General features: G+C 36.6%; 1 protein-coding gene across 1 annotated transcript in view; it reads left to right on the top strand.

The window, feature by feature from the left end:
- The window catches only part of CCDC178 (coiled-coil domain containing 178), a 530,711-nt gene that overhangs the window by 191,423 nt on the left and 313,433 nt on the right, over positions 1-25,855 (top strand). The window contains exons 12-13 of the mRNA XM_004479016.3: positions 10,490-10,585; positions 10,739-10,875. Of these exons, the coding sequence (XP_004479073.2) occupies positions 10,490-10,585; positions 10,739-10,875 (233 nt within the window). The remainder of the gene's footprint in view (positions 1-10,489; positions 10,586-10,738; positions 10,876-25,855) is intronic.

Raw genomic sequence — 25,855 nt, 5'->3', positions numbered from 1 at the left:
CAAATTCATCTTTGTGCTCACCCAGTTTCTTCCTAATATCCTTATCTCTTTAGTTATCTCATTGAATTTATTAAAGAGATTTGCTTGAACATCTATGATTAGTTGTCTCAACTCCTTTATATCTTACAGAGGCTTATCCTGTTTCTTTGACTGAGCCATATCTTCCTGTTTCTAGGTGTGGATTGTAATTTTCTGTTGGTATCTTGGCAATTGTCTTTTTCTGTCTGTTTTTCTGGGAGCAGTTTAGGGCTTTCTTGCTCTTTCTCCTTTCCTGGTTATGTAGTAGGAGCTGATGATATAGTTGGTGCTGTAAGCTGTGGAGGCTGAAGCTGTCCATGTTGCCCCAAGAACCTATGAAGCTTCTCCCACCTTTCTTCTCTGCCAGGAGTAGGGACAGAGCTGTAGGTGTATATAATGATCAAAGTCAAGACCATCTATAGTTGCAAAAGAGACTTTTGAAAATTTGTACCCCTTCTGCCTCTGCCTTGGGCAGGGATGGAGCATCAGGTATAGGCAGCAGTCTATGCCATGCATGTCCAAAATGACTGTGGTTGCCCTGGTAGACTGACATAGCTTCAGCCCCCCACTCCCTGTCAGGGTTGGGGATGGACCCTCTAGAGTACTCAACAATCTAATCCATATAGGCCAAATGTACCTGTAGTTACCCTGAGAGGCTGAGGAGTACAGTCCCTTATGCCCTTCAGGGGGTGGGAATGGAACCAACAATGCCCAACAATTCAGCCTGTGCAGGCTGAAAGTGCCTACCATTACCCAGAGGTTGAGGAAACATCAGCTTCCTCCTATCCTATTAGCTGGTGGTGGCCAACAATTCAGTCCTTGTAAGCCAAGAGTACCTGCCATTGCCTAGAAAAGTTGAGAAACACCAGCCCCCATCCTATCCTATGAGGGGATAGGTAAGGGTAGAGATGGAATCAAAGGTACTCAACAAAGCAGTTTGTGTGGGCTGAAAGTACCTGCAGTTGCCCATAGAGGCTGAGGGAACAAGTTCCCCTTTTATTCTATTGGGAGCAGGGATGTGACTACAGGTGTCCAAGTATCCAGTTCGTGTGGGCTGAAAGTGCCTGCAGTTTCCCAACGATGTCAAGGAAATACAGGTCCTCTCCTATCCTATTAGGCTGCAGGGATTGAGACCTAGGTGTTCCACTCTTTAGTCTATGCCTGCAGTTACCATTAGAGGCTGGTGCAGGTCCCTCCAGCTTCTTCCCTGCTGGAGGTAGGGCTGGAGCCTAGACTAGGGCTGCAATAAGATCTAGGTGGAAAGTAGCCAATCCCTACCTTTACTGTGATTTTCAGTCAGCCCCTCTTCCCCTCATGCCAGAGGTGGAGTTAAAGTGGTGGCTACTGGCCTCTTTCCAACTTGGAGAAGTTCAAACTTTAGCTGTTCTTAAGGTTATACTTTAGCCAGCTGAATTTACTAATCAGTAGCTGAAGTTGGTCATCAACCTTCTCTTCCTCCCCTGTTTTTGGGAAATGAAGCTTCCAACTCTAGCCACAGAATAGCTCCTGGGGCAGCTTATGCCACCAGAGTAGGATGGGCATTGGCCTCTGTGGTGTGGCCTGAAGTTTCCCAGAGAATGCACTTCAGTTTTAATTTTATTCATTTCATAACATTTGTTTTCATTTTATTGATTTTATTAGTTACTTTCTCCTTATAACATATGATATTGGTATTAACTTAAACTAATAGAGTTTCATTTTAAAAATCATCATTTAGATAAAAAGTTTCACTTTAAAAATAATCATTTAGGTAAAAAAGTGAGTTTATTAAAAGTAAATGGTTGAATGAATAAGAATATATGTGATTTTATATGAATCTGACCAAAATAATAAAAAGAATTGTGAAATTGTTTAGAAAACAATTTCCCATTGAGCTATTTGTTTTTACCATTAATTTTAGGATCTTATTGCATCTTAAGAATGTTGGTCTTTTATTTTTATGTGAACAATTTATTGGGTTTTTATTATTTTATTATTTTGTTTCTTAGGTTTGGCATAAGGTTGTATACCATATCTACTGTCTAATTCCAGAACATTTTTATTATTCCTAAAAGAAATCCTGTACCCATTAACAGTGACTCCCTTGTCCCTCCTTCCCTACTTCTTGGCAACCATTAGTTTACTTTATGTTTTTATTAATATGTCCCCTTTGGTTATTTCATATAAATGGAATCATGTGGCCTTTTATGTCTGACTTTTGTCACTTAGTATAATATTTTCAAGGTTCATTCATGCAGCATGTATTAATTCTCCATTCCTTTTAAGTGCCTAGTAGTATTCCATTGTATGGATATACCACATTTTCTTTTATCCATTCAAAGCTTAAGGGACCTTTGGGTTGTTTCCATTTTAGGGATATTATGAATAATGAACATTTGTGTACAAAATTCTTATACGAATGTTTTCATTTCTGTTGGTTATATTCTAGGAGTGGAACTGATGTTCTATATTTAACTTTGTAAGGAACAACCAAACTGTTTCCAAAATTTATACAACATTTTGCACTACTATCAGCAATGTACCAGTATTCTGAATTTACCACATAATCAGCAAAAATTGCTATTATCATTTTGATTTTAGCTAACCTAGTGGGTGTGAAGTGATACCTCATTATACACTTGACTTGTATTTCTCTAATGACTAATGTTATAAAGTATCTTTTATGTGTTTATGGAAATTTGTGTATCACCTTTGGAGAAATGCCTTTTCAAATTGTTTACACATTTTTAAAGTGGGTCTTTTTATTTTTATTATTGAGTTGTAAGATTAGTTTATATATTCTGCGTAATATATCCTTATTTGATGTATAATTTGAAAACATTTACCATTATTTGGGTTATATTTTTACTTTCTTCCTTGTCTTTTTGAAGGACAAAATTTTATATTTTGATGGAGCTCAATTTAACTCTATCTGTGGTCTCCTGTGCTTTAGAAATTGTATCTAAAAAATGTTGCCTAATCCAAGGACACAAATATTTATTACCTATGTTTTCTTCTAATGTTTTTATGGTTTTAGCTCTTACACTTAGGTTTTGGTCTATTTTGCACTAATGTTTCTATGTGCTGTTAAGTAGGAGTCCACATTATTTTGCAAATGATTATCCAGAATTTCCAGCAGCATTTTTTAAAAAAAAAACTGTTCTATTCCCATGAATAATCCAAGCATCATTGCTGAAATTCAATTAACCGTACACATGTTATAGGTTTAGTTCTTGACTCTCAATTCCATTCCATTGATCTCTCTCTATATTTGGCCTTTCCACAATATTTTTTTACTGTAGTTTTGTGGTAAGTTTTGAATTGAGAAGTGTATCCTCCCACTTTGATTTTTTTTCTCCCAAGATTGTTTTGCTATTTGGGGTCCCTTGAAATTCCCTAGTTATCTGAAGATGGACTTTTCCATTTCTACCAAAAGACAATTGGAATTTTGTTAGGGATCTGTATTAGTCAGGGTTCTCTAAGGAACAGAATCAACAAGAGATACCAGTAAGTAGTATGAGATTTCATAAGATTCTCTCATGTGACTGTGGGGTTGCACAAGTCCAGGTTGCACAGGCAGGCTGCAAACCAGAGGCTCCAATGAAAGTCCAATGAAGGTCCCTGATGAGTTTCCAGGGGAAGTAGGAAATCCAAAGATGAGCCAGGAAATTCTCTCTGAATGTTGAAATCACTTCCCTTTTAATGCATTCAACTGATTGTATAAAATGTCACTCATTGCTGATAGCAACCTCAGTGGTTGATCGTAGATGTCATCAGCCATCTATGCAGTAAACTCACTCATGACTAAAGCCCATAAATGTCCTTGTATATGATTAGCCCAAACAACTTGACAAAACAACTTGCTTGACCAAACAACTGGGCACAATTACTTGGCTGAGTTGACATATTAGCTTAACCATCACAGTCCTCCCCTTATCAACTTGGCAACTAAACACATTACCTTAAACCATACTTAGTCTCTTAAGTAAAAACAATTAACAGACACACACACACACACATATATTTCCAGCTAACAATGTTCAACTCTCCTGCATACAACCAGAAACCTATTAATTTCCTATAGGGTTCATTCTTAAACTTGACATCCTTAAATATTATGACATGAAACTAATACAACTTGTCGTATGATAAAGGAAAAGTTTGGGGAAAAAAACAAAGAAATTCATTTTATGTACATATACAATCATACTTACAATGAAAAAAGGAAGAAAGATTCATGACTATTACAGTTCTCATTTCTGTAAGTAGCAGGCCAAAAGCTTTTTCTCAAAAGGAGAGTAGTTATCTCCAGAGGATGGCAGGTTTTTGTTCCAAAATCCTAAGGGTCTGCGTAGTGATCCTCTTATATGGACCTGCCAAAGTTTCCATATATCATCTCTATTTGCAGTTGAAACTTCCAGCACCATTGGATCTGCTGGATCATATGGCACAAGTGGTAATGCAGCTTATACAGCAGCCTGGACTTCTTAGAGACTCCTTTTGTTCTAGTCCCCAGTCAAAACTAGCAGCTTTTCTGGTCACTCAGTATATGAGCTGGAGTAGCATACCCAAATGAGAAATGCGTTATCATCCATTTTAGAAGGGATATCTTGACATACCCCATACCACTGGGCACCTAGAAATCTCATTGAGGTGGAAGACCTCTATATTTTTCTTGGATTTATGTCCCACCCTCTCTCACGCAAATGCCTTACCATAAGTTTAGAGTCTTGGCTACTTCTTGCTCACTAGGTCCTATCAACATGATAACATTAATATAATGGACCAGTGTGATGTCTTTTGGGAGGGAGAGATGATCAAGCTCCCTGCAGACAATATTACAAAATAGGGTTGGGGAGTTGATATACCCCTGAGGGAGGACAGTTAAGGTATACTGCTGGCCTTGCCAGCTGAAAGCAAACCATTTCTGGTGGTCCTTATTGATGCCAATTTAGAAAAAACATTTGCCAGATCAACAGCTGCATACCAGGTACCAGTGGATATTTTGATTTGCTCAAGAAATGATACCACATCTGGGACAGCAGCTGCAATTGGAGTCACCACTTGGTTAAATTTACGATAATCTTCTGTCATCCTCCAAGATCTATCTTTTTTCTGCACAGGCTAAATAGAAGAGTTGAATAGTTATGTGGTGGGAATCACCACCCCTTGCATTCTTCAAATCCTTGATGCAAAATTAGATCCCTAATCTCTGCAATCCCTCCAGGAACCCAGTTTTGCTTTTGGTTTACTATTTTGCTAAGTAGGGGCAGTTCTAGTGGCTTTCACTTGGCCTTTCCTAATGTTAGAGGTCCCCTCTCACTAGGTTTGCAATAATTCACAAGCTTTGACTCAGTTCCCCCTGACATGCATTGAGGAAACCCCTCTCCCCCTATAACCAATGTGTCTGAAGGCACAGCACTTCCCCAAACAAAGAAACCCAGTGGAAATGGGAGTAAAGGGAGATGGAGACCTTCACACTCCCTGCACATCAAAACAACACCTATTCCTCCAGCATTCCAAGAAAACATAACTCCGTAACCCACTACCCTTTAGCGATACAAGGGAAAATTTTCACTTCTAAGGCTTCCGATTGGCCCCTGCACCTCAGGTGGACCCTCAACCCCCTCCTACTCTATCATTTCTGCACCTAGGAATGTACTGTATAAATTCAAATCCCCCTTTTCCAGAAATGGGCTGAAGTCTCTCTTCAGACCCTCACCATGCCAGCAGCAAGGCTGAAGTCTATTATTAAGAACCCCTCCATTGGGAAAGCTTTCCAGTAAACTTTCTGCCTGCAACAGTCTCCATGTCTCAGTAATGCCCCCCTTTTCTTTAACACCTAACATAGTAGCCCTTACTCCACAAGTCAGAGATCCAATATGGGAATTCTGTCAGTTACTGAGTATGTCTATTCCAATTATGCATTCTAGAACTGGGGCAATAACTACAGAATGGGACCCACTGGACTCAGTGCGAGATGGACCTGATCTGGAACTCCATCAATCACCTGATGTCCATAAGCCCCTACTCTGACTGGTGGACCACAGTGATATTTGGGGTCTCCTGGAATTAATGTCACTTCTGAGCCAGTGTCTAAAACTCCCTGAAATGTCTGATCATTTCCTTTTTGCCAATGCACAGTTACTCTGGTAAAAGGCTGTGGGTCTTTTCGGGGAAAGGTGAGAGGAAGATTACTAGTATAAACTTTTGGCAGTTTTAACAGGCTCCTTCCCCAAGGGGACCTGGCCTTCTCCTCATTCAAGGTGCTCTGGGTCTGTAATCTGTCTCAAGTCTAGGAATAGTTTAAGGGGCCATGTTTCTGTGTCTGTAATTTGAGTTGGGTTTTGTTCAATCGATCTAGAACTCTTCTGTTTATACAGATCCAGAAGAAATTTACTAGACTTGCCCATCAATTTCACTTCTGGGTACCCCCATGATGTATTAGCCAATGCCATAACTCTATGTGATTCAGACTATTTTGAGTGCTGCTTTGAATCTGCCTTTCATTGTGGTAGCCATGCCCACCTTGTCTTTGGTGATTAACTGCCAATACTTGATTTTTAGTGGACTTAGATCCAATCGTCCCCATAATGTTTAAGGATTCTAATTCCATTACAGCCCTCCCTACAGTAATATCTGGACTACAGAGAAGAATGACCACAGAGCTCTTCAGGGAAAGTGGAGTTAATCTTACAAATTTATTCCTCACAGTTTCGGTTAAAGGTGTGTCCTCTGGAGATTCCTGGGGTGGGTGGGCAAGTCTCAAATGGTAAATCCATTCTAGCATTCCAATCTCTCTTAGCCTTTGAATTCCCTCTTATACTGTATACCAGGGCAAATAGGGCATCTCAGCCTCAGATATGCTAGGCCATCTTTTGGTCCATGTTTTAGTCAACCACTCAAACAAACTGTTAGAGGCCTTTCTAACCCCTCGAGCTAGTGTTAAATCCAGAATTTCTGCTTAGTGAGCCCATATCAATAAATTCAGCCTGATCCAACTTTATATTCCTTCCACCATTATCGCAAACCCTTAGTGTCCATTCCCACACATATTCCCTTGATTTCTGTCTGAATAAATTGGAAAATGTATGCAGTTCTTTCAGAGTGTAGTGTACTTCCTCACAGGTCACACTTTTTATTTCACTTTGGGGGCTTGTGATTTCAATGTTGTACTAGGTCTTGAGGACAAGGAAGGGTGGTGGGGCTGGGTAAGGAGAAGAATTAGCAATGTCTTGCAAACTACTGACCTCAGGGCATTCTTTTGCATTTTCTTCTGGTGAGACAGGATTAATCTCTTGGTGATGGTGCTGTGGGGGGAGGGGGTTGGAAGACAGATTTCTCAAGGCAGTCTGGAGGCTGGGCAGTGCATGCTGGAGTTTGGCTGGTACCTGCCTCAGGGCTGGGAGGAGGTCCAGACTCCCTGAGGCAGGCTGGAGGTTGGATAATACAAGGTTGGTAAGGTGTGGTCTGGACAGGGCAGGCCATCACAGTTTTATCTGGTAAAGTCTCATCAGAATTTAGGGTTCCAATGTCCCCACCAATATTATCATCATCCCATATGTCTCCATCCCAATCCTCTGGGTTCTATTCCTTTCCAATCTGTCACTTTAATAGCAGAAACCCTGAAGGGTTGAGATTTTAATATCCTTTGTAACTCTGCTAATAGTACAATGAGAGTTTGAATTTGGTTCTCAGGTATTGCAAGTCTGTGGCTACAGGAGACAAGATTTCCTTTCAGAGTACACAAAGAAACTTTCATCAGTCATGTGACGTTTAAGTTTCAAATTTGAAGACTTTAGCTCATGTCTTTCTTTTGTAACTGTATCCAGATTATCTAGGAGGAGCCAGCCAACATCATTAAACATTTTGACTCCACAAAACTCATTAAGGTGTTGAAAACACTCTCACCCAGGTCCTTGCTTCTTATAAGCATGGAAGGAGGGGAATCCAGTGATGGTATTTTGTGTATCTCAATTGCCAATTTACACCATGGACTGTTAGTGGCTTCTTCATTATTTGAAAGGGAGTCATTAGTACCTTTGAGTCCAATTAGAGTAGAGAGCCAATTGCAAAACTCCCAGAACCACCTCAGACATCCCATGTTTAAGACTCAGTTCCTCAAGAACCAGTCCCAGTACCAACCTGTATTAGTCAGGGTTCTCTAGGGAAACAGAATCAACAGGAGATATCTGTCAATAATACGAGATTTTATAAGATTCTGTCACATGGTCATGGGGATTCACAAGTCCAGGTTCCACAGGCAGGCTGCAAACCAGGGACTCCGATGAAAGTTGAATGAAGATCCTTGAATTTTTGGGAGACGTTGGCTGTCCAAAGATGAGCTGGGAAATTCTCCTTCAATGCTGAAATCAGTTCCCCTTTTAAGGCATTCAACTGATTGGATAAAGCATCACTTCTTGCTGATGCTAACCTCCCTGATTGATGTAGATATAATAAGCTATCTATGCAGTAAACTCACTGGTGACTATAGTCCATAAATGTCCTTGTATACAATTGTTGTAGAATTTAAGAGAAGTTCAATTATTTGAGTATAGAGAGGCCAGGACTCAGGAATGATTTTGAGAAGGAAAAATGGTTTATTGACGGCCGGACTCGGGAGCTTTCAGTTTGAATCCCGAGCCCTGAACAAGATTTTCAAACGTCTTTTATACTGAGAGGAAAGGCCAAATGGTCCCTTTGTTTCAGTTCTCAATGCTTCAATTAGCATATATCTTCCACATCTTAGGTAAGCTTTTAGCATGGACTCCAGATATTTTAGATAAGCTTTTAGCATATTTACTTTTTGCATTTCCCCTAAATACTTAAAGTTTATAGCCCTTGCATTGTTAAACATTTCCTGGGACTGGAGCCTGTTGCCATTTTCCCTAAGGGCAGGACTGCAGCCACTTACGGTTCCACACTCACAAGTCAAACAGCTTAGTTATCTCTGAAGAGACAAAGAGCCTTCCACCTGTAGCCCACATCACAATTAGCCCAGTGCTTGCTTGACCAAACAACTGGACACAATTACCTGGCAGACTTGAGACATTAGCCTAACCATCTTCTGGAGAAAGTGTACATTTTTCACCCCTAAGTATGATGGTTTAATTAGGAAGGTGGTATTCACTTTCATTCTGAGAGTATTTAATAGAAACCCACATAGAACACTCTAAACATGTCCTGATGTGTTTCATTTCAAGTTTTACCAGTCTGAAAAATATTTTTGTTATGATGTAAAGTTGAGAGATGACTTTATATTTTTAATACATGCCACATTAATCCATTTAATTGAATTAGTTAAATTAAACCATCATTCTCCCACTGATTTAAGATACTACTGATTTAAGATACTACTTTAATATACTGATTTTTGATCTGTTTCTAGGCTCTAGTTTTTCTGTATTATCTTTACTTATTAGAGTGCCAGAAACAAATATCTTTGATACAGTTGACTAATACTTTAAGTCTGGTAGTAAGTTTTCAACATTAATTTTATTTTTCACATATTTCCTGGCTATTCTCACAATGTTTTCTTCAATATGAACTTCATTTTATCTAACTCAAAGGAAAATACTCACTATATAATACTTATATATTAATTTGTGTAGAAAAGGCATTATATGATATTAAAACTTTCGTTCTATTCATATGCATCTTGATTTAGGCCTTTTAATGAGAGTTTCTATTTACTTTATAGAGTTTCCTTTTATGTTGAATTTTTAAGAAATATTTTGTATTTTTGAAAACACAAAGTACTGTCACTCATTTGGTTTTAACAGTTTACATTTTTAGATTAAAATATTAATTTTCTTACACATAAATCCAGCCATTTTACCAAAATCATTTTTGGCATTTTAAACAATGTTTTGTTTTCCTAACTGTACAGTTACATCTTATAAAATTGGAGATAATTTTATGTTTTTCTTCAATTTACAGTAGTTATTTGGTTTCGTTACCCAACTTCAATTAGCTAGACTTTCATCACAAAACATGATGAATAGTGTCGGTAAAAATAATCTTATCTTATCCCTGAATTCTATGGACAAGCATTCAGCATTTAACAAGTTATTTTGATATTTGCTATTCATTATATAAGATTATTTTCTCCTTGCCCTAAGTAAAAACATAATGGAAACTAGATGCTGAATTAATGAAATGCCAATTTTTATAGTGTTATCACATTTGTGTTATTTTCTGCTTTATTGTGATTATACAATTATAGTTTAAATTTTTTTTGTTTATAAATTATTACATAACTCTTATATTTTCTATTTTATAATGATGTATCATTTGACCACAGAATATATGTGCTATATTTAATTTAGAATTTTGCATCAATTTTCATAACAGTTTATGGTGTTATTTTGTACCAATTTTATCAATATTTATTTAGCTGTAGCAGCTGCCTAAAGTGAATGTAATCACTTAATAGTTTATAAAAGAATAGAAAGCTCCATAAATCACTTATTTTTGTATAATTTTTTCCTAGCTAGATGATCTGAAAAAGTCCTATGATCAAGTAACCTGGAAGAAGAAAGCATTTGAAAAAAATTATTTAGAAGAACTTAATAATTTTTATGCCACAGTAAGTTGCCCTTTCCCTATTTCCCCACTAGAGCTTCATTCTCATTCCAAATTTTAACTCATACAACCAAAATAATTTTTGTTCTTATCTCTTTTTCTCTTCAAGATTCAAATAAATTTGTATAATGATTCTTTCATTTTATTTTCTTTAAAGAAATCCACATGGGAAACAGAGCTAACTAATGTTGCAAAAGATCTTTCAGATCTTAAAGTAGCGTATGCTCAATTGATGGAAGAAAATAGAAAATTTAGGAAGGATACTGAAATTTTATCAGGTCATATCAATGAAAGGTAATCCTGCAAATAAAATGTTTCTTCTTATATAACCTATCTAGTACATTAAATATAATAAACCCTTTCCAATTTGTGTCCCTGGGGTGATGTGGTGGTGTTTATGTTTTACCACTAGGTTATCTTTCATTTGGCTCTATTCCAAATTTGGCCCTTTGCTCATTCTGTATCCCTTCAGGAAAAATCATAATGGTGAGAAATGATCTTATAAGAAGTTTTCTTTCATTTATCATACCTCCTTTGACATTGCCTCATATTCAAAAATACTTTAAGCTTTAAATAATTTCTAATTAATAAGCTCATGAGTTCTCCCCAGTCAACCCCAAATCCTTCCCCCCAAATTCCTAAACAAGTAAGTATTCTTAGCTCAGAAACCTATGTGTTTTCATGACTGCTCTTTCTATATCAACCTTCATAAACAATATATCAACAAGAACTGTTTCAACTACTAAATGTCTTTTTTCCCCCACAATGGAACATAGTTTTTTATTGTTGTTGAACTGAATGTGATACACTTTTTAAAATTGAAGTGAAATTCACATAACATAAAATTAACCATTTTAAAGTCAACACTGAATTGGCATTTAGTGCAGTGACGATGTTGTGCAACCATTATTTCTACTTCCATTTTATTCTCATCACCCTCAAAGAAATCACGTACACTTTAAGCAGATCTACCCATTACCCCCTCAACCTAGCCCCGCCAACAGCAGTCTGCCTTTTGTCTCTATGGATTTATGCATTCTGGGTATATCATATGAAAGGAATTGAATAATATGAGATTTTTGCTTCCTGCTTCTTTCACTTACCATTATGTTTTTGAGGTCATCCACAATGTAACGTATATCAGTACTTCATTCCTTTTTGTGTGTTTTTTTGTTTTTTTGTTTTTTTTAAGTTAGGTTGGTTACAGAAAACACACACACTTTAAGAGGTTAAAATATCCAAATAAAATTTACTGCAAGATTTGGTTTGTGCTAAGATTTGATTTGTGCTAAAAGACACATTGAATAGGAAACTTTTGAAGCCCCTGAGAAAAAATATCCATGGTTTAAGGTGCAGCTGGTTTTGTTTCTACTTTATTCATTTTTATGGTTGAATAATATTCCATTGTATGGCTATACAAAAATTTGTTTTTTTATTCAACTGGTTATAGGGCTGTTTCTGTCTTTTGGTATATCGTGTATAGTGCTGCTCTGAATATTCATGTGTATGTATTTGTTTGAGTACCTGTTTTAATTTGTTCTGGGTATATACCCAGGAGCAGAATTACTAGGTGATTCTGACTTTTTTTTAAAACCCAAACTGTTTACCACAGATGAACCATTTTATGTTCTTAACAACAATGTATTAATTTCTCCACATCATTGTTTCAGATTCCCATCTGAAAACAAATACCATATATTGGGTTGGCTTAAACAATAGTAATTTATTGGCTCATGGTTTTAAGGCTAGAAGTAGCCAAAATCGAGGTGTCAGCAAGGAGATGTTTCCTCCATAAAAGAATGGTGCTCTGGGGCCGTTGGCCGACTTTGGTTCCTTGGCTTTTCTGTCACATTAAATGCACATGGCAGCATCTTCTTCCTTTTGCAGCTTCTCCTGCATGTGGCTTTCTCTCTCTGGCCTTGTCATAAGGCTTCTATCCTATTCACTTGTCCATGTCTTACAATGGGTTCATACCCACTGGAATGGTGTAAGATTAAGAACATTTCCCCTGGGGTAAATGCATTCCTTTCTTTTTTAGATTAAAGCCATCTTAGTAGCTATGAAGTGGTATCTTGTGGTTTTGATTTGCATCTTATTAATAATGACTAATGATGTTTAGCATTCCATTCCTATTGGCCATTTCTATATCTTCTCTGGAGAAATGTCATTTCAAGTCCTTTTTCCTATTTTTCAATTAAGTGTTTGTCTTTTTTGTAATAGGATTGTAAGCGTTTTATTTTTTTTATTTTTTTACTTTTTCTGAATAGTAGACTTTATCACATGAATGTTTTTCAAATATTTTCTCCTTTTCTATATGTTGTATTTTCATTTTCTTGAAAATGTTCTTGCACAAAAGTATTTAACTTTTATTAAGTGCAGTTAACACATTAATTCTTTTGTTGCTGGGGCTTCATATCTAACAATCCAGGGCCAAATCCAAGGTCATGATTTACTCACATGTTTCTTTTAAATGTTTAACAGTTTTAGCTCTTATATTTAGGTCTTTGAGTTAATTTTGTATGTGGTACAAATTAGGTATCCAACCTAATTTGGTATTTTAATTTATATCATTCTAAGTGAACTTGGAGAGCCCTAACCAAGAAATTATCACAAAAATAATAATCCTACTCAGCTCAAATATTCTATAGGGGAATAAATTTCAGACCAAGGCCACACAAGATTACAGAGGAGCCCACAAAATTATAACACACATGAAGAAAATTCACCAGGAATGAAAGTTATCAGAAATAGCCAGCAGTATATTTATTCAGCTCCCCACTCCAAATTACAAATTATAGACTTACTAGAAATAATCAGGTAATAGAATTATTACATTCATTGTACCTGTACCTAAGTATGTTTAAATTGGTTAAAGGGAGCAAAACAAACAAATAGAATACTATCAAAAAAGTTAAAGGCTGATTTGAAAAAGAACCCACTAAAATTTGTGAAAATTGAAACTGGATTCTTTTCAGTTAAAGATTACATGAATTAAAAAGCATATTCAGCTGAGAAAAAGAAAATTGATACATATGAAACTTAACTGACAATGTAGCACAAAGAGATACAGAGATAAAATATGGAAGATATATTAAGAATTATTTAGAGTAGAGTGAGAAAAAAAGAAGAGAATGAAAAAGCAATATTCAATTGGGAAGCGGATTTGGCTCAACTGAGGCATCTCCCTACTACATGGGAGGTCCAAGATTCAAACCCAGAGCCTCCTGACCTGTGTGATGAGCTGGCCCACGTGCAGTGCTGATGCACGCAAGGAGTGTCTTGCCACGCAGGGGTGTCCCCCATGCAGGGGATCCCCACACACCTCGTAAGGAGAGCTGCCCCATGTGAAAAAAATGAAGCCTGCCCAGGGTGGCAACGCACACATGGAGAGCTGATGCAGCAAGATGACACAAAAGAGACACAGATTCCCGGTGCCACTGACAAGAATACAAGCAGACACAGAAGAACACACAGCGAATGGACACAGAGAACAGAATGGTGGAGGAGAGGAGAAAAATTTTTTATAATCTTAAAAAATTAAAAGCAATATTCAAAAAGAGAATAGCAGATAGCAGTTTATAATTCCTTAAAGCATAAATCCTCTTATTCATGCATTACTATGAATCCCAAACAAGATAAACTCAAAAGGAACACTTTAATTTAATTTATTCCATAGTTTACCTTTATTGGAAGGGGGAATAAAAAGCATGACATTTTTAGTCAAACAAATGTATTCTATGGAGACATCTACAAACAGGTTTCCCGCTTCTTTAATTTCTGGGTTATCTGTTTAAAAAGCAAAAAATAAAAATGAAACAGTTATCTGTGTAGCTAATTCTCTCTGCCCCTGTATACTGTTCTTATAGCACTTATCACACTATGTAGAGTTAATGTTGGTTTTCTTATTTGTTGCTTCCTCTAGGCTGAGCCTCATGCACACAATTTTTTTTCTTAATAGGTGTTAAATAAATGGCATAATAAATTAATGAGAGCTTAATATAAGTTTTCCATACTTAGTTATTTTTTTTGCTTCAGTGTATCTTTGTGGCCCTATTTTCCCTGTTATATATTTCAATGTCATATCCACCTGTGATGTCCTTTATCTCTCTTATGTACTTGTTTTTAAATATTTGTGTTTCTTACTTTTTCTTTCATTGTCTTCTATTTCACTAAACCAGATAGCATTATAAACAAGATCCATGCTATTGTTACATACTTTTAAAATTAATAAACTATGAAATTAACTATGTGTTATTCAATGTGGGTAAGTTCTGTATATATATTTCCCTCAATTTGATCAAATTTAATCTTTATTAACAACCTGGTTAGCAGATATTATGCCAGTATTACAAATAAGGGAATCGTGTATGAAACTCTCTCTATAATTAGAGAAGGAGTCATCAGAATTTGAATGCAGGTCCAGCTAACTCTAAAATTTATGCTCTCTCTGCTTAACAATACCACCTCTTCTCTGCAGTGAGGAGTCTTGGTTCCTATTTCTGACATATTATAGCAGATTGTGTACATGATACGTACTACTTTAAAAATGCCAAAACTTGTTGTTTCACTTGTTTCTCTGTGGCTATCTTCCTTTTTTTTCTCAGAAATCTTTTTTTTTTCTATTACCCCTCTTTTTTTTTCCTTTAAATTCTACCATTAATCTGAATCACCTTACCCATAGTCCCAGATATTCTTTTTTCTTTAGTTCAAAACAAATTTTAAAAGGTTTTGAAGCAAATCACTGATGCTTGTAAGTCTAGTGAATGCCCTCATGAAACATCCCCAAATATGGGACTTGTACATACACCAAGATTCCATTGGAACACCATTTTCCCATCTATACCATTCCCCATTATTTGCTATGCTATTTGTATGTCATGTAATTATGTCAATGTATGATCTATTGTTCATCTATAGTTCACCTTAAAAATGGCAGCACTAAAAGATAAATGCCATGTTTCTTAGCAGACTTTGTTCAGTACTCTGTACACACAAACACGAGAACATTTGATAATGCTGATGATGATTGTTTACCTTGTAGTAGTAATGTATAATTTGGCAGTTTTGTCTTTCAAATCATCCAGCATCCATTTGAAATGGGTCTTTTACATTTGGGACATTTGACTTGAGCAAATTTTCACTTGACTGCTTATTCACATGATACACAGGCTTCAAAAACTCAAGTCAAGGAAGATGAACCTGTATAAAATAACTTGAAATTGATTAATTTGGATTTAGTTTGCTTGAAGTTAAATGTGTGGTTTGAATTTCTATTTAGTTTTTTTTTTTTTACATCCAAGAGCTGCAAAATATTCTGAATGTCTACCTCTAATGCTCTATTTTACCTCAAGCACGAAAATGCCATTGTAACTGCAGTGATCCAAAGATGGGGTTGTATAATCGAGGGAAATGAGCAAAAAAGCTATTGAGCACCATAAAGATATTTTTTGTTATATATTATGAAATGTGTTTGTCAGGAGTTAACAGGATGATGATTTATTTGTAGAGATAACAATTATAATATTATGGAAGTTGTTAAATAGCCTGGAATACTTAGAATGAATCCACAGGGTACTGTGTTTTTCATACCCATTTAGCTATATCTTACCAGACTATTAATTTGAGTTACTTCAGAGAAGTGTAGAATATGATTTTTTCAGCATTCCACAGTGAGCATTTGCATGGATTTTCTTAAGCTGTTTTATTTTTATTTTATATTTTTAATTTCTCAACTATTAAAAATGGAAAGTGTAAAGAATAGCATATTAAAAACTGGATATGCATATCATTCAAAATTACCTACTCACCCATATGTGAATCCACTTCAGACCTTTTTAAAAGAAATTAAAATATTACAAATAATTCTGTTTCCTCATTCCTAGTCTCTCTTTTTCTGCAAAAGCCATTACAACCTAAATATGATATATATTCAGTCTGTGCAATAACATAGATTCTCAGTTCTTAGACCTTCACATTCCAAATAATCTTGTCTCCCATCCTACCCCAGCCACCCTTTCCTACTTGTTTTATCCTAGATCTTGTCATTTCTCATGATGGATTCACTTTCTAGTCTCAGTTTTGAACATCTATTCTCTGACCACCAGCATCTCTCTTTCCAGCTTATTCACTAGAATCCTCACTCCAACAATAGTTTGACACTTTGAGAGGACCAATCTGTCATCCATATTAGATCTGTCTATCCCACATTCTTGCCCTTCCTTTCTTTCTTATACAAGTTAATTATTTTTGATCAAAATAATTGCTTAATTAAATAATCTTCAATACCTTGTCTGTCATAAAACTAAACTTTTCAACTTTTATATACCAGGATCCTAACAGCTGAAAGTGGCTAGAATTTTAAAAAATGTGTTAATTTATCTTTCCGGATTAGAAAAACTAACTATGAAATTTATTTGGAAAGGAAAGAGACCCCGAATAGCCAAAGACATACTGAAAAAGAAAAACGAAATTGGAGGAATCACACTACCTGACTTCAAAACATACTCTAAAGCTACGGTGGTGAAAACAGCATGGTATTGGCATAAGGAGAGACATATAGACCAATGGAATCGAATTGAAAGCTCTGATATAGAACCTCACATATACAACCACATAATATTCGATAAAGCCACCAAACCCTCTCAACTGGGAGAGAGTGGCCTATTCAACAAATGGTGTCTGGAGAACTGGATAGCCATATGTAGAAGAATGAAAGAGGATTACCATCTCACACCTTATACAAAGATCAACTCAAGATGGATCAAAGACCTAAATATAAAAGCCAAGACCATAAAAACCTTAGAAAGCAGTGTAGGGAAACATCTACAGGACCTTGTAATAGGTAATGGATTTATGAATATCTCACCAAAAGCACGAGCAGCAAAAGAACTAATAGATAAATGGGACTTCCTCAAAATTAAAGCCTTCTGCACCTCAAAGGAGTTTGTCAAGAAAGTAAAAAGGGAGCCCACACAGTGGGAGAAAATATTTGGCAATCATATATCTGATAAGAAACTTATAACTTGCATATATAAAGAACTCCTACATCTTGAAAATAAAAAGATAAACAATCCATTTAAAAAATGGGAAAAAGACTTAAACAGACACTTCTCCGAAGAAGAAATACAAATGGCAAGAAAGCACATGAAAAAATGTTCCAAATCTCTAGCTATCAGGGAAATGCAAATCAAAACCACAATGAGATACCATCTTACACCCATAAGATTGGCAGCTATGAAAAAAACAGAAGAATACAAGTGCTGGAGAGGATGTGAAGGAAGGGGAACACTCATCCACTGCTGGTGGGAATGCAGAAGGATCCAACCATTCTGGAGAACAGTATGGCGGTTTCTCAAAAAACTAGCCATAGATTTGCCATATGACCCAGCAATACCACTGCTGGGAATATACCCAGCAGAACTGAAAACAAGAACACAAACCAATATATGTACACCAATGTTCATAGCAGCATTGTTCACTATTGCCAAAAGTTGGAATCAACCCAAATGCCCATCAACAGACGAGTGGATCAATAAAATGTGGTATATACACACAATGGAATACTACTCGGCTGTAAGAACAAACACACTACAAACACATGTGATAACATGGATGAATCTTGAGAACCTTATGTTGAGTGAAGCAACCCAGACATTGAAGGACAAATACTACATGACCTCAATGATATGAAATAAACAAGCTGCCCTAGATAGCAAGAGACTGAACGATAGGCTTGCAGGAAATCGGAGGGTGGAGGAAGGATATGAGCCGATGTCTGCAGGGGTGGAATTTAAGACGAGATGGTGGTAAGTATGAACACAAAGAAGAGATAAAAGGGGGGCAAGGGGTTGCCTTTGCTTGGGGCTTTGCGGGTTTGAGGGTGGCTGGGGAGGGACGGGTGGGTAACGTTGCCCAAAAGTGGGGGGAGGGAGGGGTAGCATACGAACCAGGAGAGGGTCAGGTGTTGGTGGAGAGTAAAATCCCGAGAAAATCATATCAAAGTATAATAAAGAGGGTTACCTGTTTAGAATGCTCGGAGGGGAGGGTCTGATGCAGGACGGGCTCCTGGGGAATGTCTAAATGCTCATTCTGCCAGAGTGGGTGACACCATGGGGTAGAAACCCAAGTAGTGAGAGTGGGGGTGGACCCACATCCTGGGGAGGACTAATGCCATCCAATAGAGAGAACTGTATCCCTCGAGAGAAAGGTTGGCTCCCAGGGCATTGGGGCAGTTGAGCAAGTTAGGCCCTGAACACTATTCCATCTATCTCTGGAAGTGGCTCCTCAGGAAACGGAGGTTGGCTATCACTGAGGGCACTAAGGTGGAAGGGAAAATGGACGTTAAATGTGTGGAACCAAAGTAAATGGGGGGTAAGAGAGGAGTTTCTTGAGAGTACACAAGGATGGATATAAAACATGTAATATTACACCATAACATATAGGAGATGACAGACTGATAATGTAAACCATAATGTAAAACATAGGATAACTAAAAATGTAAAGAACTGTGTATCCTAAAGTATGCACCATAATGTAAACACAGATGTCACCTTGTTAGAAAGCTAATGTCTCAGACTCTGTACATCACTTTAAGTAAATATGATATGAATAGGGCGTAAGAGTATCACTGTGGAAGGGAAAAGGTTTTCTGGTGGATGTGTGGGAGTGCTGTATATTATATATATACATTGCTGTGGTCTAGGACTCCTGTGAAGAAAAGCTGAATAATTAGGGGGGGGGGGGGGGGGGAAAAATAGGATGTGGAATTTTTTCAAGTCAACATTCTTTATCTAAGTTCTTTATCTAACTTTATCCAAGTTCTTTATCTATCCTTTAAACTCATCGCTATATGCCATTCCCTAGTAAGGGACCATGACATTATATTGGGCTTCAAATTTCGGGGAGTTCTGGATCACAGAGTGTTTCAACAATGGCAATGGAGGGATACTGGTATGGGATACCAATGACAGATGATATATGACTGACAGGGAGCTGTACAGAACATATGTCCAGGGTGCATGGTAATGTTTGGATATACTCATAGTGGCAACAATTAAAAACCACAGTAGGGGGGGGTACTGGGTTCCCGGCCAGTGGTGCTCTGTCGTGGTCCCTAGGGGAGCAGCGACAGTCTCCCAGGTACAGTGGTGGGGACCGGGAGGGAGTGAGGGTTCAACAGTGAGCCCCTGATACTAATGACTATGCTTGTGAGCTGATAAACCCAAAATAATAACAAGGCCTAGAGCAACTTTGTGCCTGGGAATTTCCTTCTGTCAGCCTTCATGTTACTCAAATGTGGCCAGTCTCGAAGCCAAACTCAGCATGTAAATGCAATGCCTTCCCCCCAGCGTGGGACATGACACCCGGGGATGAGCCTCCCTGGCAACGAGGGACCACTATCAACTACCAACTGATGATGCAACTGGAAAATGACCTTATACGGAAGGTTCAATGCGGATCAGCAGAATATCCATGTCTACATAAAATACCATGACTTTAAAATGCTGTTTGACCTAAAGTAAGGGGGAAATGGAAAGGAGAAATGAGTTTATATGGCTACGAGTTTCTAAAAAAGAGTCTGGAGGCTGGCAGAAGGTTTGCCCTCATGCACAACTGAGCAGAGTCAGAGAGACAGATAAAGCAGATACAACCCCCAGATATTGGTTCCTTTGAGGGCTAAAGAGACCCATGGGAGTTATGGTCATGGCCGATGGGGTTAACTACCAGGGCAGATGGCCCCTCTTTGGAAATGGTGTTTATGTGTGATGAATCTGGACTCAGATGGGATCTCCCTTCATAAGACTTTCATGCTAATGTGCTGGAGGTGCAGTTAATGTTGGGGTTTAAGATATATTTAGGGGATTTGAATCTCTGGACTGACAATGTGATAGCCAGGTCCTGAGCCTCAACAGACTCCAGCACCTACAATCTGATTTATTGGACTTACCACACTCAGCTAAGATGGAGGTGAAGGACAACCACCACACCATGGAGCCTAGAGTGATTACAACTGAAAATGGGAGGATTGCATCCAGCATCCAGGTGGAATCTGAGCCTCCTCTTGACATAAAGGTGCAATGGACACAACCAATCCAGTGTCCACATAGAAGAGGTGGCATTGGATTGGGAAAAGTGGACATAATGGACAAAGGGTATGGGGAAAGGCAGGAAGAGATGAGAGGTGGAGGCGTCTTCGGGACATGGAGCTGCCCTGGATGGTGCTTCAGAGGTAATCACCGGACATTGTAAATCCTCACAGGGCCTACATGATGGAATAGAGGAGAGTATGGGCCATGATGTGAACCAATGTATATGAGGTGCAGAGGTGCCCAAAGATGTACTTACCAAATCCAATGGATGTGTCATGATGATGGGAACGAGTGTTGTTGGGGGGGGGGGGAGAGGGGGGGTGGGGGGGTGGGGTTGAATGGGACCTCACATATATATTTTTAATGTAATATTATTACAAAGTCAATAAAAAATAAAAAAATTAAAAAAAAAAAATAAAGTACACAATTCTGCTCTTATCTTTTTCTGTAGGGGCTTCCATTCATAATATTATGTGTTAAGTAAAAGACCTTGTGATGGATTTATAGAGCAAGCTCAATAAATGGCAATTTTAAAAGAAAAAAAAAAAAAAAAAAAATTTATCTTTCCGGGGGTGGTTCCTAGCTTGGTAGGCTCTAAAGCTTATAGAATGTGGGTCTTTTTATGAAAAAGAATACAAGGTTATGAATACAAAATGCCCACAAGCCACTACAGTGCCATCTGACAGAGGGCACATTCTAATAGAATGGTGTTAAACCAATTGTGGCTAAAATGTCTTGTTTTTGCAAACTTTATAAAAAATATATGACCATGTGAAAATACTGCCAGTAATACTCTAAAATCATTACAAGGGGCTATACAAATTAGGAGACCTCATATTTAAGGTTCATTAGCATGACAATAAATTTGCTTCTATATAGAACTTAAATTCTGCATTCACAAATCTCCAGTAATATTCAGCAATCCCAAGTTGTCTCTAGACAACTCACTTTTTCAGACTACTATTTCATATCTTACTGACCCTAGTCAATCCTAACACACACCTCCCTCGTTTTAAGCTAGTGATCTTCCTCTTTAATTAATAGAGAATACAGCTTCAATCAAATGAAAATCACCTTTCTTCTTACCAGGTTAATTGCATCCATCTTCACACACTCTGTCCTTCTGTTACAATAAATATTAATAATAAAACCTGCTCCTGTGTGGGCATGCCCATTACGCATGTACTCTTGATGTGAATGCCATTCTGTCTTACACATTTAGGAGCTTTATACCTGCAAATTATTTCTTCTTTCTCATAAGTTATTATTTCTTTCTACTTTAATATCATATGAATATTACATAATATTGCTTCTCTTACAAAATAAGCAAACATGAAATCAGCATTAGTCCTGTATCCCACTTCTGCCCTTCTATTCTTCATAGAAAATCTTTCAAAATAGACAATACTCCTGTTTCCACAAAGTCACATTCTGTTCTCTCTTTAACCAATTTCAGTTGAGCTTTTCTCCAATTATAAGATTCTAGATGCAAAGTCAATTTTTTCTCATTATTTGAAGATATTTTTCATTGTTTTCTTTCATGAAGTATTGCTTGATAAGACATCTGATGAGAATGTATCATTTGTTTGTAATTAATCTGCTTTTTTTCTGGGAGTGTTTAAAATTTCCTCTTTATACTAAAATTTCACTATTCTACATCCAGATGTATATGTGTATGTGTGTAATTTACCCAGTTCAGCATTAAGTGGCACTTTTCAAATTGATGACTCATGACCCATACTGATATTTGGTACTGGAAGATTTTCAACTGTAATTTTGTTACATATACCTATTCTGTATTTCCTGGCTTATGTGATCGAATCGGGGGATAACAGTTGATTTGTCAATTGATTCTAATAATTCTTTATATTTTCTTTACATCTTTTAACAATGTATAGTCAGAGGCATTTAGATAAATAATTATTTCATCTTTTGTTATATTGTTTCTTTTATCCATGTTACCCCTTTTAATTCATGATTTTCACACCAAATTATATTTTCTGTGCTTAGATTGTATTACAAGTCTAATTGTCACTGTCCTTAAATTTAAAACATGTACAGATAATTATGACCATTTCTGATCAAATCTAGTTACATAATTTTTCTATCATCTCCAAATCATTACTTATATTCTAGTGTAAAATAAATACACACTAAACACTTTCACCTTATCCACCATTTTTTTGTTGCTTTAGGTCTTAGTTTCACATTTTAATAGTTAATTTTTTTCACAATCTGTTCTTATATATGTTTGCTGATTTTTTTCATTCATTTATGTTCTGATAGCTTCGTGATTTCCCTTTAGTTTAACTTTTCATATCGCTTGTTAATGGCTATTTTAATGAGAGTTTAGTGTTAAATTTTCTTAATCTATACTAATTTTGCCCATCTTTGTTGTATAATAATTTGGTGATGTACAGTACTCTCCCTTGGCATTTATTCTTCCAAGTTTTGAATACAGTCATTTTATTCTGGCATCTTTTGCATCACTTTGTATGCCTTTTCTCTGAGTGGCTTTTTCCCCTCCATTTTCTTTGTATCTTTAATGATCAGCTATTATATCATAATTTGTTTAGCCATAATTTTTTTTATATTTGTTATGCTCAGTATTCAAGTCTGTGGTCCTGTGATTGTTCTCAAGTCCAAAAATTCTCTCTTTTCCATAACTAACACAGACACACAATTTTCTGTGTGTGCTGTTTCTTTCTGGGTGAATTTCATCTTACTTTATTCTCATCTATTAATCTAAAACTTGTTTTGATCCTGCTCAGTTTCAAATTCTTCTTGCTTATTTCAAAACTATTGTTTTTATTATTCTGTCCTATTTTGTAATGCTTTTCCAGACATAACTGGTTTTGTTTCATTTCTGCTACTTGTGTTTCAAGATTCTTTTTCTTTTATACCAGTAGTTTTTCCTTTACTTAGATCTTTGAGAATTTTTATATGTTTAAGTTTTTTTTTGTCGAAATGTTTCACAAAGCTAATATCACTTAGAATGGACTCATGCTCTAATTGCTAGTCTTTTGTTACAATATATTTCTTAATGTGTTGTATGTCTTTTTCTTGAAGTCTCCCCTTCTGAGTAAGAAGATCTCTTTGTTTTCTCTCTTTGTCTTTCTCTCTTACACAAATAGACACTCACATACATTCTTGCTTATCCTTTTCCCATTGGAAAATTAGTCATTTCTTCTACATGACCCCTCTTGATTCCAATTCACTAGTCTTCAAAGTCTGTCATTTATAATGTTCTTTTCTAATACCTATCCTATGATGATAATGGCAATATAATTAATGCAGCTATTGATACTATAGGCAGCTTGGTTGAGTTCTTGGTAGCAGATTCTTTGCCTTCCCAGCACCCCCTCTAGCTTTCTATAAACCTGAAGTCCCAGTATGTGAGTCCTTTCACAAGCATGGAGACCTCACCCTGTGAAGCAGTGAACTTGACCCTGGCCAACTGTCTGGGTAGATTACCTTCAGCCAGGTTCCTACCACTTCCCCTCCTTTGCTGCTCATTTTCAGCTCCATTTCTTTTCTACAGAGATGATTATCTTATTTGTAATCTTAGCTTTGTCCTGTTTGAATGAATTTCTTTTTTATATTGTGCCTCAATGCTATGTATTTGGAGCAAAGATATTGATTCACAGTGTGTGCTTTCTGTTTCATCTCCACAGGAAACATACCTGTTTCTTTTCCAGAGCAGTCTAATATTTCTATGTCTCTGAGAGTCTTATAATCAGGCTAAAGTCTTCATTTTTTTTCTGTGGTTGTTGTTGAGTTTTGGTTCTCTTTTTCATGGAGTAAATTTTTCTTCTATTTGGTGATTCTTGATAGTATTTTTACATATGATTAGAAAGGATAGATTGATATATGGCCAGAGTGTGTAAAACTTGCCTTTAGAGGTTCACACACCTTTTCTGGGCTTATTAGTAATCTGAGAGCACTGCCTTACTGTTGCTGTCTGTGAGTCTCTTTTGTCCGTACTCCCAGATTGAAGAGCAGTATATATGGCTTGCACTTGAGTGAAACTGTTGCTATTGTTATTTGTTCAGAAAAATGGTGGCAGTGGGGAGTGGAAGGGAGAAGGGAAGTCCTAAATACCTAAACGAATCTAAATATTGTAATTGAAAATTACCAGGTAAAATACTGGGTTGTTTAACAACCAGCTAGATTTGAATTTCAGAGAAACTATAATTTTCTTTCTAGTGTGAGTATATCCCATGCAGTATTGGGACCATACTTATACTAAAAAGAAAATTACTTATTCTTCCAAAATCCAAATTGAATTGGTGTCTTCTTATGCTAGCCCCATGCCCCCATCTAATTCTTTATATTTGTTGATTGATCTGCATGTAACTTTGGAATTGTTTTTAGTCACCTAGTGAAGTAATCTCGTCCTTACCATCATTAATATATTCCTAAATTTATTTGAGCGTAATTTTCGTTATTTTAAATGGCAAAAATATGTTATCAAAAATCTCAACTCTTTAATTTCCTAACACAATTGAAAAAGTAAGACGTTTATGTAAGTAAAAACTATTATCTTAGAATGGAGAAATGATTAAAACATTACTTCGGAATCACACAAAAAAAATACATGACAGAGAAGCATTACTTTGTTTGCAATCAAACTGAAACTCCTCTTAGTGAAAGCAACATCTAGAATATATAATTTGCTGATAATGTGAGCTTTTGAGAACATTTCCAAATTATTTAATGGTCTACTAAATTTTTTAAAACGTAATTCAAGCTTACCCTGAATATATTTTGCTCTAAATGTTGTGTTGAATTTCAAGGATGCAAATCTAACATTTTCTATACAAGTACAGATAAAAAAAATATTGTACTGAGAGGTACACACATTCAGTGAATTTGGAATTTCTAAAACAAAGAGGTGCCATTTCTACAGGAAAATATTAACTGGGGATACACCTGTATGTTCTGACTGGCTTGAATATGACTCTGTTCTTGCTTCTACATCTTCTTACCCCCTTCCTGAAATAAAAAGAATGAAGGATCAATGCCTCTCATCATCAATAGAATCTGTACTTTGCTTTTAGCACTAACAGGCTTGACCATATTAATTCAGCCTTTGCAGTGTTCTGTTAAATGAGAACTACTCCTCCATATTCACTGGTACTATTCCTATTGGAGCAGTGTTACTCAAAATGGGATCTACAGCAAGG

This window comes from Dasypus novemcinctus, chromosome 16 (assembly GCF_030445035.2).
Source record: "Dasypus novemcinctus isolate mDasNov1 chromosome 16, mDasNov1.1.hap2, whole genome shotgun sequence".
NCBI lineage: Eukaryota > Metazoa > Chordata > Mammalia > Cingulata > Dasypodidae > Dasypus > Dasypus novemcinctus.
The sequence above is the reverse complement of the archived record's forward strand: the minus strand, read 5'-3'. Positions and strand labels throughout refer to the sequence as shown.